Source organism: Atractosteus spatula, chromosome 8 (assembly GCF_055471065.1).
Source record: "Atractosteus spatula isolate fAtrSpa1 chromosome 8, fAtrSpa1.hap1, whole genome shotgun sequence".
Taxonomy (NCBI): Eukaryota; Metazoa; Chordata; class Actinopteri; order Semionotiformes; family Lepisosteidae; genus Atractosteus; species Atractosteus spatula.
The window spans coordinates 49,780,637-49,792,843 of NC_142713.1; the positions used below are offsets into that span (position 1 = coordinate 49,780,637).

The 12,207-nt window shown below is 36.5% G+C and overlaps 1 protein-coding gene across 1 annotated transcript in view; it reads right to left on the reverse strand.

Annotated features, from left to right (window-relative positions):
* The window catches only part of plxna4 (plexin A4), a 326,434-nt gene that overhangs the window by 32,786 nt on the left and 281,441 nt on the right, over window positions 1-12,207 (reverse strand). Inside the window, exons 25-28 of the mRNA XM_088923555.1 lie at window positions 11,444-11,547; window positions 8,283-8,382; window positions 5,168-5,358; window positions 1,552-1,721 (exon numbers count right to left, since the gene is read on the reverse strand). Coding sequence (XP_088779681.1) covers window positions 1,552-1,721; window positions 5,168-5,358; window positions 8,283-8,382; window positions 11,444-11,547 — 565 coding nt within the window. The remainder of the gene's footprint in view (window positions 1-1,551; window positions 1,722-5,167; window positions 5,359-8,282; window positions 8,383-11,443; window positions 11,548-12,207) is intronic.

Below are 12,207 nucleotides of genomic sequence, written 5' to 3' on the forward strand. Positions count from 1 at the left end.
AATCAGAAAATTCACCTTTGCAGCACAAAAGCAGAACTCATCTACTTATGTCAGTCCAACAATCTCTGCTCAAGGTCAGTTAATACTAGCAGTGCCAAGGAAAAGACAGCAATCCAAATAAAAAATTAAAAAAGAAAAATCGAAACTATAATTTTACCTTATAGTCAAGCAATTCATACTTACTGTATGATTATGAGATTAATATGAAAGATAAATACAACAAAGAGTATAATTTTAATTATTTTTAGGTAAATCTATGCATACATTTGATCATTTTAGAATTAAAAATATACTTTGGTTGCATAACCTTTTCAGGAAATAATTGCATTAAGTCCTACTGAACTCACCGAATGATTTGTGTAATCATTTACAAGGCTTTACCAAGCCATTTGCAGTTCTTGTCTATTTTTAGGATATTTTGACTTCAATGTTTTCCTTAGAATGCAAAATATATGCGCACATCTCCATGCGCACTTGGAGATTAACTTGGCCAGTCTATGATTCTGTACTTTAAACAACTCCTTGCCTGTAGAGGTTGTACTGTATATTCTGGGACCTCTCATATATGGGATCCTCTTATAAATGACATACATAAAATGTTTCTGCAAACTTAATTCAATCTACTGCAGTCATCATCAGTTACATCGTCACAAATAAATAAGCCTTTTCTAAAGATGGCCACTCATGTCCAGGTATGACAGTAACTTCAACATGCTTCACAGATGAAATGCTTTTCTTTGGAGCATATACAATTTTTCTCCATGCTTTGACCTTTCAATCGCACTGATAAAGGTTTGTGTTTATGGTCTCTTCTGTGAATAAAACTTTGATCTAAAACTTTCCTGGCTCATACTTCCAAGCCAATTTTCACCTGGCTTATCAATGATCCAGATTATGCTACAGTTAGTCTAGTCTATCTTGCAGATTATACCGAAAACAGGGGATTAACAAACACCATAGAAGCAGAAGAAATTTAAAAACATGTAGATAAAATTCAAGGCAACATCTGGCAAATGATGTTAAATAATTACAATCTAGGAATGTTATGTGAAGTTGTACAGTATAATACACCATTAAAACCACCTTTAGAATAATATTGTATGTACAATTCTGGTAATCACATTATAGTAAAGATAATGTCCTGTCCAGGAATAAATCCAGAGAAAAGTATGAGCAACAGAGGACAATGAAGAGACCTGATCTAAGTATTCTCTGTTCATTCTGAAGAAGTCAACTTAGTAGACGTCTTGAGAATGAAGAATAAAACAAGAACCAGAGGACAGAAGCAGAAACAACATGTAATTGTATTTAAAACCGAGAACAGGAGACACGTCTTTACTCAAACAGTTAAGGTTAAAGGGAACAAGCTACCCAACCATTTTGCTGAAGCTGAAACTCGCCGTTTTCAAGAAATGGCTGGATGTTCTTATGTTCTTGTCTCTAAAACCTACCTTTACCTTAGAACTCAAAGAAATTCTTATGACATTAGGAAAAAGGATGATACAAAATAAAAAGCACATCAGGATGAATATTTGAAGAGAGAAAACTTACCAGTTGCTTTTCCACGTGTGCCGAACATGAGGGTCGTGGATACTGTGCTTGTCCGCCTGCTCATCTAGGAAATCAAACATGTATTTGATGGCGAGGGGAAGAGCACTCCCTCTGTGTGCTGTGCTGAATATTGTCTCAAAGAGATCATCAACGAACTTTTGTAAGGTACCCTGTGGACAAATCATAAACAAGGCGTGCATTTTTTAATCTCAACTCTGATGTTTAGCCATCTCTGGTGTTGAACTGTGCCACAACACTGCTGTGTGGTGAATATTTTCAAAGACCCATATCTCAAATGTGTATTTTATTTTTCGCAGATATCCACCTGTGTGTACAAAACATCCAAATCATACATACAGTATGCCCCTGTCATATTTCCCAAATTCTAGAATGGTTTAGCTAGTACTTCCCAAATTCTAGAATGGTTTAGCTATGTTTGGAAGTTACAGTTCTTGTTTTTTTATGTGTGCAGGATGAGAGCTATGACCTACTTCTCTTAAACCAGATGGTCCCCACAACTGGAGAATGAACCTGATTATACTGCACATTCTACCTTCTACAGTGCCATGCTACAGTTCTGGGATATGGCCTGTGTTGCCTGCATCCACTTAATGATCTGTTACTTTACAACTGAATTCACCCAGCTGCTTGAATAAAACAGGGAGTAACTGCTGTTATGAGGTTTGGCATTTGAAAACATAAAGTGAGTTTCTGTTGACTCTCTCTATATCAAGCTGCTGTGAGCTTGAAACCCTTCTCTGTATGGGTGTCTATGTTCTTCCCAAGAGAACAGATCTTGATCAAGTATGGCAGCAGATCACTTCTGAGTGCAAAGGAGTATGGGAGGGATTCCCTACTGTGTGAGAAGAAAAAGGTAATAATTTGTTGCAAGACTTTCAATGACATCAAAGGGGATTACTGCAGTACTGCCAAGGCCACTCAATTACAAACCACCACCTCATTCATTCATAATGGTGCACATGAAAGAGATGGAAGTGCTGTATCTGTTGGTTATAAATGTAGGCGTTTTGTAGCAGATAAAATCATTAATAAAATTAAAAGAGAAAGGTATGTTTCTACTTAAATCATAAATCCTTACAGATATAAAAATGAGAAACTATATCTCATTAAGCGCATCCCTTGTTGCACTAGAGCAATTTCTAGGTGAACAAGAAAGTGCTACACAGTTAACATTTAATAATAGCAGTGAACATGGAAAATATCTTGTAAGCCTCTTGTGCGCTAGGTTTAATCTCAATACCATTCCACTGATCATAATTTTATTTAATTTTGTTGAGTTAAAGGGAAAATCCACTTGTAATGAAACAAATTATAGATTTCATTGCAAAGCAGCCACATATCGAGCAAGCGGTCTAACACTACCACATGAAGTTCACAGCACTGCAAATAAAATTGTATTCCATTCAAATGGCAACAGAACAAAATCCTGTTAGCTGACAATCACAATAATTCTAGGGTGTCCCAGATTTCTGACAGCTTATCTTTGCCTATGAAGAAAAAAATATATATTTATATATCACCTCTCTCTTTTCAGCAGCTGCTTGGGGCAGTGATGATATTAATAAAAATTCCTGACAGGTTTCATAGCCTGGTTGGGCAAACTAGACCAGTTTCCCCATAGTAAAAAGCTATTAAAGCCTTGTAAATAAGCCCGGTCATTTACCCAAATGAATTAACTGCTTCTATACACATAAAACAGAGCTTCAGACATGTCAGCCTAATCAATTCACGGGTAAAAAATGGCCCTCCTGCAAAATGACACTGATGGGTGTAATACGGAAGATGTCAACGTAAACAGCAGTCCTGACTATTTATTGGTGGGGTGAAAGCCAAAAGTAGTAAATTACACTGCTGTCAGGGCAATCATTTTTCATGAAGAGATATTCTGGAAGATAAACTGGTGATTTAACTAAAACAATCTATCTCTAAAAGTGACAACATTCTGGGCTGTGTAATCACTTGGAAATGACTCATGTGTAATGCGGGAAGCCTCTTTTTTAATTATATGTCACTTTCTAGACTCCTTTGTAATTTCCCTCCACATCTCCACACTCCAAATTTGTGTCACTAAGACATGTAAACCCAGAAAAATGACTGCCAAGTAACCAACTCACTTGCATGGACTCATATTCCTTAGACAGGATTCTCTTTTATAAGATCTCCATTATTAACAGAATTAAATGTATTATACACTTTCAGGGATAAAAAAGTATTCCATTTGGGGACTGAAACTGTAAATTTTGAAAACGATGTTGGGATATGGTATTATCATATCAGTAATATCTCTGTGTGAGAATAGCAGTTTCAGGAAAGATGGCAGACCTTGCCTCCACCACATTTCCCAGAATACAGTGGGAAATGTGCTCCTGCACTTAGTTACCTGACCAGTTGTTAGAAGATACTTGCAAAGAAGCAATAAAACAAAAAGAGCAGCATGAGAGAGAGACCTTGCGTGACAGTGCATAGTCCCTTTGTGGGTCTGTAGAAGATTCTTGTGTGAAACTGTGAAGTCTTCGTGACCTGCGTTCTTGTTAGTATTTGAGTTTGGAAAAGTCTGTTTTGAAGCCAGTAAGCATCTTAGCTGCCCAAAAAGTTATAGAAAGGGACACAAGAAGTAAGCTATAGTTCAAAGAAGAGTGAGGCCTTTTTGTGTTTTGGTTGTGTTTGCTTATTTCCATGCGCTTTAAATACAAGGAGCACTTGTTGTACTTTTAGACTGTGTTTGTTTTCCTGACACCTATCCAATAAAAGATCCATTTGTTACCTGTGGCAAGTGCTTAAGTGCACAGGGTTGGATGTTCCATGCACATTAATCTCCTGTTATCATGATCCTTACATGCAACTTGCTGTAATGAAAAGTTAATAATTCTGTGGGGAATCATTAAGCTACTATAGGTCTGAGACAAGACCAATCCAAATCTAATTAAGCCATCCCATCCCAACGTGGTTCATAAGCCTTTGGACTCTTCTGTAGTTGTAACCATCATGACGGGACAGCTGTCTGAAACAGTTTTGCCCTTTATACACCCTTAACCTTATCTGAGAGTGTACTGTACTTTTCCATACTAACCTACAGTAATACATACAGAAAAGCAAACCTGTTTCTCTCTTCAAGCCTAAGGGAAATCTAAGCCTTTCTCTATAGTCTAAACATAATCCTCAGACTGTTGTCAGCATGTCTAGTCTAAGACAACCACTATTAGGCTTGTGTTCATTCCCTATTTATAGAGAGAAATATTATTACACTTATTTTCTCTCTAAATGAGCTGTGAACTGCACAACCCTAGATCAATCTGACACAGACAGCTCAGGGAAACAGCTGGTCAGTTACACTTCCTCACTATATGCCCTCAGTGCCCTTAAAAGCTGAGTAGTGGAACCTTATATTACTTTGTTTTCTACTTTTTAGTATTTTTCTACTAGAATAAATATGTTTCCAGATTCTTCTGGCTGCTTAAGAATGAATTGATGATAAACAGCAGGTTTAGTAGAATTATTTATATAAAATATAGTCAACTGAATTTCCATAATTTGATTTTTTTTTACAGAAAGAGCATTTATTATCCTTGGTAGTTTAAGATGTGGTTAAACTCACCTTGGTGGCTAACAACCGAGTCAGATATATCTCTGATACCATCTTGCTGCCTCTGTCACCTTCCTTTTGATCCCCATGTTCGTGGTTCTTGACCAAGTGCCACACTTTGACCCCACTCTCAAGGTCAGGGGTAATCATTGGAGTGCGTGAGCGCAGACTGTCTGGACTTCCAGTGTACCGAATCATGTTTTCTGTTTGATGAAGCAGAAAAAGGAATAAGACGTAAAAATGCAATAGTGGAAAAAAACAAACAGTAAACTTTACCAACATGACATTTCCAGAGTCCAGAAAATGAAGCTTACATTTATTTTGACATCCTAAAGGGTGTTCAATTAAAAATGAAAATATGTGCATTATACAGAAAGAAAACTGATATTAAAACATGCAGGATGAATTTATCAATATGGCATTTTGAAAATGAATCTCATAAGAAATAAAAAAAAAATGCATACGGAAGAGAGAAGCAGAAGTCAGAATTACTGTAAAACTTCTGTGATTGATATTCTAAATGGATTTTCTGAACCCAACCTTGGGCACTGGAAGTGATGGGGAAATAGTGCAGGAAACATGGTGTGTGCTCATACAGCAGGTTATTGAGTGTGTCGTATTTCTTCATGACAGAGTAATTGTGCCTGACAAGGTTTGTCAAGTGGAACCGTCCACAGAATAAAAACTCCATAAGACTGATGTCCCTAGTGAAATACTATTTGACATTTTTTTTGTTGTAGTTTTGATTAAGAAAGGAGGCCAGCTTTTTTAAGATGTATTAACACTATTGGTTTTTTTTTACATTGTACTGTACATGAGTTCAAAGTAGAAAACCGCATCTCTGTTTCATAGAGGTTTATGTTTGAAGTTTCCAAAGAAAATGCAGTGATGTGTGGTTTGCCTTTGGATCAAATTCATTTTACGATGAAGCAAAACAGTTAATATTGTTTGGTGCAGTTTAGGCAAAAAAGTGTTTGTGGGCATGGTTTCTTTGATCTTCTGGTTAATCGGCTTCAGTACTATTTAATTTGATAACATGTACAATTAAATGACATGATTCATATTAGAGTGATGGATGGGCTTCTGTTCCATTCTAGGAATGACCTACGGCATAAAAGCAAGATTCTATTCTATTCTCTCCTTGTTATCCTGTCATGGGACATCATAACATGACCTGTGGGTCATGGTAAACATTGTAAGCATGAAGCATGACACACAGACTTGATGGGGATTCATGCTGATACAGCCTTGAAATTATGCAGAAAATGCTTTGCCACATGGGTTCAGAGTGAGTGTCAAATACATTCCAACAATATTGTTACATTCATTACATATGTACGTCTCTGTAGCACATTAATTACAATACTCACTGTTTGTCCCAGAAAAAACATAATCGGGTTTTAAAGGGATCTTTAATATTCTTGATTGTTAAAATCTCTCAAAGTGTTAATTAACATTGACCAAGATGATAGTTAATTCAAGTCATTTAGAACTCAGACGGAGTGAAAAACAGGAGACCCAAGGGATCTACAATATGCGTACAAGAGTATTCAATGTAGTCAAATTATTTTTTTACTAGATAATTAACCTATGGTCTTGTTTTTTTCTTAATCTGAAGTCAACTTCATTGCTCACCTCAAAATATTTTTTAGCTCACGATAATGATAACTGATCATGATAAAGTATTATACAATGTCTTTAATTAAAACCATGGTGCTATCGTTAACTGGTTCACGCTTCTCCACCTGTGCTTATATCACACCTTAAATGCTATAAGCTAAAGAAGTACAGTTACTGTATAGTCATACTTAATTATCTCAGGTGCGGTACTGTATGTTCTAATGCTTCTCAAGTGGGTTTGATGTGTAAGACAATTTATTGTATATGTAGACCAGCAATTCCTTAGGTACTCTAATTTGGGGTTATACTGTACTTACGAAGGATTCCTCAAAGTACTGTATTTTCATCTTGAGTATATACTAAAAATCAATTTTCATTTGTGTCTGTGTTTCAAGATTTCTGAAATATTAGAATGCAATCTTCATACAATTTGCTTTTGGACGGTCATGCTGAAGGTGTACAGTGAACGTATTTGATTACTTTACATTTGCCTGCATTATTTCCCTGTATAAGAGGCGAACTGAGTTTTAACTCCAATGTGCAGAGTCCACGGGCAGGAGCTGTCCTGGGTGCACAGCTGAAACCATTCACAAAACTGAAAAGCAGGAGAGAAACCAAAGCACTATTTTTCTAGAGATTTCTAGATATTTTTCTTTTTTACAACGTGTTTAGTGATTTCCATCATGGTGGTGCACATAAGGACGAAAGTATGTGACTGTTTATAAATAAGAAATATGTAAGAAAGCAAAAACAAAATACATGGGAAAAACACATAGTTCAAACCCAACAGAAGAAATAAGGTTGGCACAAAAAAGCCCTGGTGGCTACCAATACCTGTCCTCAATATCAGTTTTGCAGTGTATTATTTAATAGGAAGTGTGTTGTGTTGGTTTCTATGTTTCCAATACTGTACATTTTTATTTAGCAGCATAAACATGATGTTGACTTTTGGTATACTGCAAAATTCCTTATTTTGCAATTCTTCATGCAGGAAGATGAATGCTTCTCAGGTAGACAGTACTCCTGCTGGTGGTGGGGGAGTACTTAACATCAAATACAGTAGCATATTTTGGTTTTCAACTTACAATGATTTTCTGTTTTGTCTTTGTGTTTGTCTTTATGTTTGGGCTTCCCTACAAAAACAAGATTACACTTCTGCAAAGTGGCAGCATTATGGGCTCAGCAAAGCTGGTGAGACAGATGTATGGCTAGAGTTATGAGGAAACACTGGCATTAGCTAATTGGAAATGTGAGGGCTGCTGGCACAGGCAGTGACCGTATCTCTCCCTGCAGTGTTATTGTTGCAGTTCCTACTGCTCTCATTTGCTGCCTGGCAGCTGCCCTTCAATCCCTGAGCTTGTATCTGAAGGGCACCGTTGCCCTACAGTCGCAAATCTGGTCTCGTCTTCAGATTCCTTTGTAATGACTCCTTCCACAGCTTTTCCACCTGCTCTGTTGGAGAATCAGATAGAGCAGAAAAACAAGGAAAGGGAAAATGCAATGGTACCATATTTGCTGGCTGAGGTTCTGGAGACGGTGGAGTTGTTAACTGAATTGTAGGCCATAACTTGCTTGGGAACAAGGGCCACCACTGAGTTATCTGGCACCTGTAGATAGAGGGACAAGATACATGAAAAAACACCAACACCAATATTAAAAGTATGAGCTTCTTATTACATATTTAAATGTATGTATACAGTATATATCCATCTGTCCATTTTCTAACCTATCCTGGCAAGCAAAAGATGCAAGACAGGATATACTCTGGACGGGATGCCAGTTTAGTGTAGATGTATGTACTGTATACAGTATATATCATGTATTTATATATATTATTTTATATGGATTATTTTATAAAATCCATCTACAACAATAAGAATAGCCTATTTCACTCCTTATAAATTGCTGTATTATATCTGTATAAAAATCAAATGAATTAACTATGCTATTGACTTTTCCTTTGGTAATGTTCTCATAAAACACTACATCTTTTATATTCCTATTCTGGGTTTATTCCTAGGTTCAACTATTGCCTTAAAAAGATAATGTTGCAGTAGAACAGAACTTGGCTAAACAAAATGTGTTCAATTAGTAGACGAATGTTTCTGTTTTCGAAACAAATGGGTCCCCATATTAACTCAATTGGTTTGCATAAGATGATCATTTCTGTTAAAGCTTCCCTCTAGTTATAAAATTAATTGAGCTGATCCTTGAGATAGGTATGCTGCATTCAGAGTTGCAGAGATTGCCCCTGCACAGGAATAAACTGAAGGAAGGAGAGAGGAGTAGAAGTGCCTGGAGGAAATGTAAGCCCGAGATGACATGGATTAGGAAATATTTAATTAAATAGAAGAGCAGAATTATATATAGAAGAGGAAAAACACTTTGGCTCAGCAGATGTCAGAATGTTCCTTAAGGCTAAGGTCTAATTGTTCCCAGCAGAAAATTAAACATTTAATTTACAAATTATGAGCTAGTGACAGGGGCTCCAAAGGCCCTGATTTGTTGTGTGGAAAAGTCTGATTAGGTTTGGCAGACCACCATTTCTTAAACTTAAATTAATTTCTTGAGTGGGCCATAAAATCCATATAACAATGCGGATCCTTCTTATACAACATGCTATAGAAAACTTCATAGTACAATATAGAAAGAGTTCAGAAACTTCAGCTAAAAACAACCAAAGAAATACAAATGGATTTATGTTCCGGACACCTATACTGTATGTTCAAAAGGAACAGCTTACATTTTTATTTCACATTTATTATTGATAACCACAGTACATAACAGCACAAAACCTAACCACACAACATTTGTATGGTATTTATTTTTCATGTATTGACTTATTTTTAAGTGTGATACAATACAGTATAAGTACAATACTGCGAGGTATAACGTGCAATATTCTCAGTGGAACATTTCAAAATACAATAGAAAAAAATAAAGCTCTCAAAATCCGTCATCTTGCAATGTTGTTCAAATGTTCTAACAGGCTTTGAGTTGTTGATAGCTTTTTGTCAAGGATAACTTGCCCTCCCTGGCTGAAAAGAATTAACTTCTGTCTTCATTATCTCATCTCCGATTCCAATCAACTTCTAATCCGTTTTTCCTTCCCTCCTCCACACTGACAGTCAACAGCATGACATTTAATTTAGCACCAGTGTGGACCCCCAGTCAAACCTCTCATTTAGAGGGCAACGGCTTATCTGCCGAATTATTTGCACGTTAATGAACAGCAGAAGATTTTTATCAGAGTCTGATTGGATGTGATTCCAGAATGGACATTGCCGATGGTGTGTGAGGAGTTGTGGCTGATTGACACCTGAATGACAAGTCAGTCTTATCTTACTGTCTAACAGTCTGACAGTGTGTTTGGCCTCCTATGCTTTGGTCATCTCTCTGCCTTAATTTACTTTGTTTATCAGCTCTCCTCTGTCCTGTTAACTTGCTGGTCCCTATCATTCATTTCCCTTCTTTAAATGCTTCTGGAAGCTATGGAGCTGCAAAATCTATTAAAATGTCACAGGGTTATGAGGTAAGACTTTGGAGGGCACACAAAAGCACAAGTGAAGCCCTAGAAAAGGTACTTGGATAAAGGTGGATTTCTAGCTTAGACTAAACTCCATCACCTTTTTTGGTGATTTATGAATGCTTAAAGTCATACACTCAACTCTTGCGGGTGTTCTCTTCAGTGTTTCCTTGGATGATTACACAATCTTCTCGTGTAATAAAATATCCTGTTCTTCTCATACACAATTTTAATTAACAAAAGATGCATTAATAGTAGTGCTATGTGTTAAAGCAAGTGAACTTCAAAAGATATTTAGTCGTTGATCCCCTGTAATCTCTTTTTGTAATAAAATTTTCAAAATAAGAAAAATAAGCATCTGTTATGAATGGTCATTATTTATATTTGTTATAATAATTAACATAGACTGATGCTCACTTTCAAATACAGGAGCATAAAATAAATAGAGTACTGACACTCAAAGACCTACAGTATGAGTAACTATTTAACGTAACGATGCCAAGAATACTGAAAGAGAAATCTACGCGAATGTGGTTTCTTTTAGTCTAACTGACTCTCACAAGGTGGTACAAGCTGTGATTTGAATTGAGAGCTTTGCCCTCAGAACTCGCTCAATGTTTTGAATCAGTAGACTTTTAATAATTTCTAAAATTATCTTGCGTTCAGAAAAAATATATGACAGCCTACTAAATATCTCAGGTAAAGAATATATCTTGACCTGTAACTATTTTTTTCAATATTACTTTTGAAAGGATTTTTTTAAACAGAAACACACATGAACACAGACAACAGACAACACCAACCATGGGGATCACATCTGAGTAGGCTTCTGACTGCACTACAAGGTTTATTATTATTTCGTAAATAAGTAACTAGAATGGGTCAGTTTCCCCTTTTTAATACCCCATTTCTTATTGTTGTGCTCCACAAAGTAATGTGCACTCTTCGAAAAAAGTGCGTTCTGGTAACGTTTTCCCTCCAAAACGTGAAGAAGGAGAACACAATGGATTACTGAAACAAGTAAGAACAGTGCATCTCAGACACTAGAGGTTACAAATGATATTAGGCGAAAAAGAGTGAGTGCTTCTAAGACAGGCTACAGATAGTAGCCTATGGTCTGTTTCTCAGACAGCTGGGCTCACCTGATAATGTGCCAACATATTCAGCCTCTTCCAGTCATTCTCAATCTTGGTAGTCACATCTTCATCTTGGAGAATAAGCCGCGATCCCCTCCCTTGGCGCCACTCTGTGCGGAAAACATTCAAACTTTTGAGGGATACAGGTTGAAAACTGCAGGTACTGTAGAAGAAGAAACTACTGGTCCTATTTTCTTCCAGATTGAAGAAATGTTATGAAATACAGGAAAACCAAGTATCGCCCTTCTATTTGGTGATATTTAGATCATATTTAGATGTTTGTCTAATCAGAAATGACATCTTGGAAGCTGCTGGTAGTTTTCAAAAGAGAGACACTTTTTTTTTTACTTGCCGCCCAGCGAACATATTACACAATGACTGTCAGAAGGTGGTACAAGCTTCCATACCATCTTTTGACAATTTAACTTTGCCTAAAATGAAGAGATGTGAATCTCTGTGAGGGCTGTGGTTTATTAAAAGGCAAAAATACCCTCATGTTAAAAAGATGCAAACTTACATTCACGTGCTTTATAGGACTTAAACGATGTTCTGGCATGAAGGGCTAAATTCATACTTTTGAAATAGCCCTTGAAGGAGCAACTTGAGTCGAGCGTAAGAAAATGAAAAACTGATTGAAAATGGAAAAAAATTGTGAAATTCACATTGAACAAATAATTGAAAAATTTAAATATTGGTGTGATCTGTCACATATGATGCAGAATGAACACAAAGAGGTGGTTTAAAAATCCATAACAAAAATGTGTCTGTTT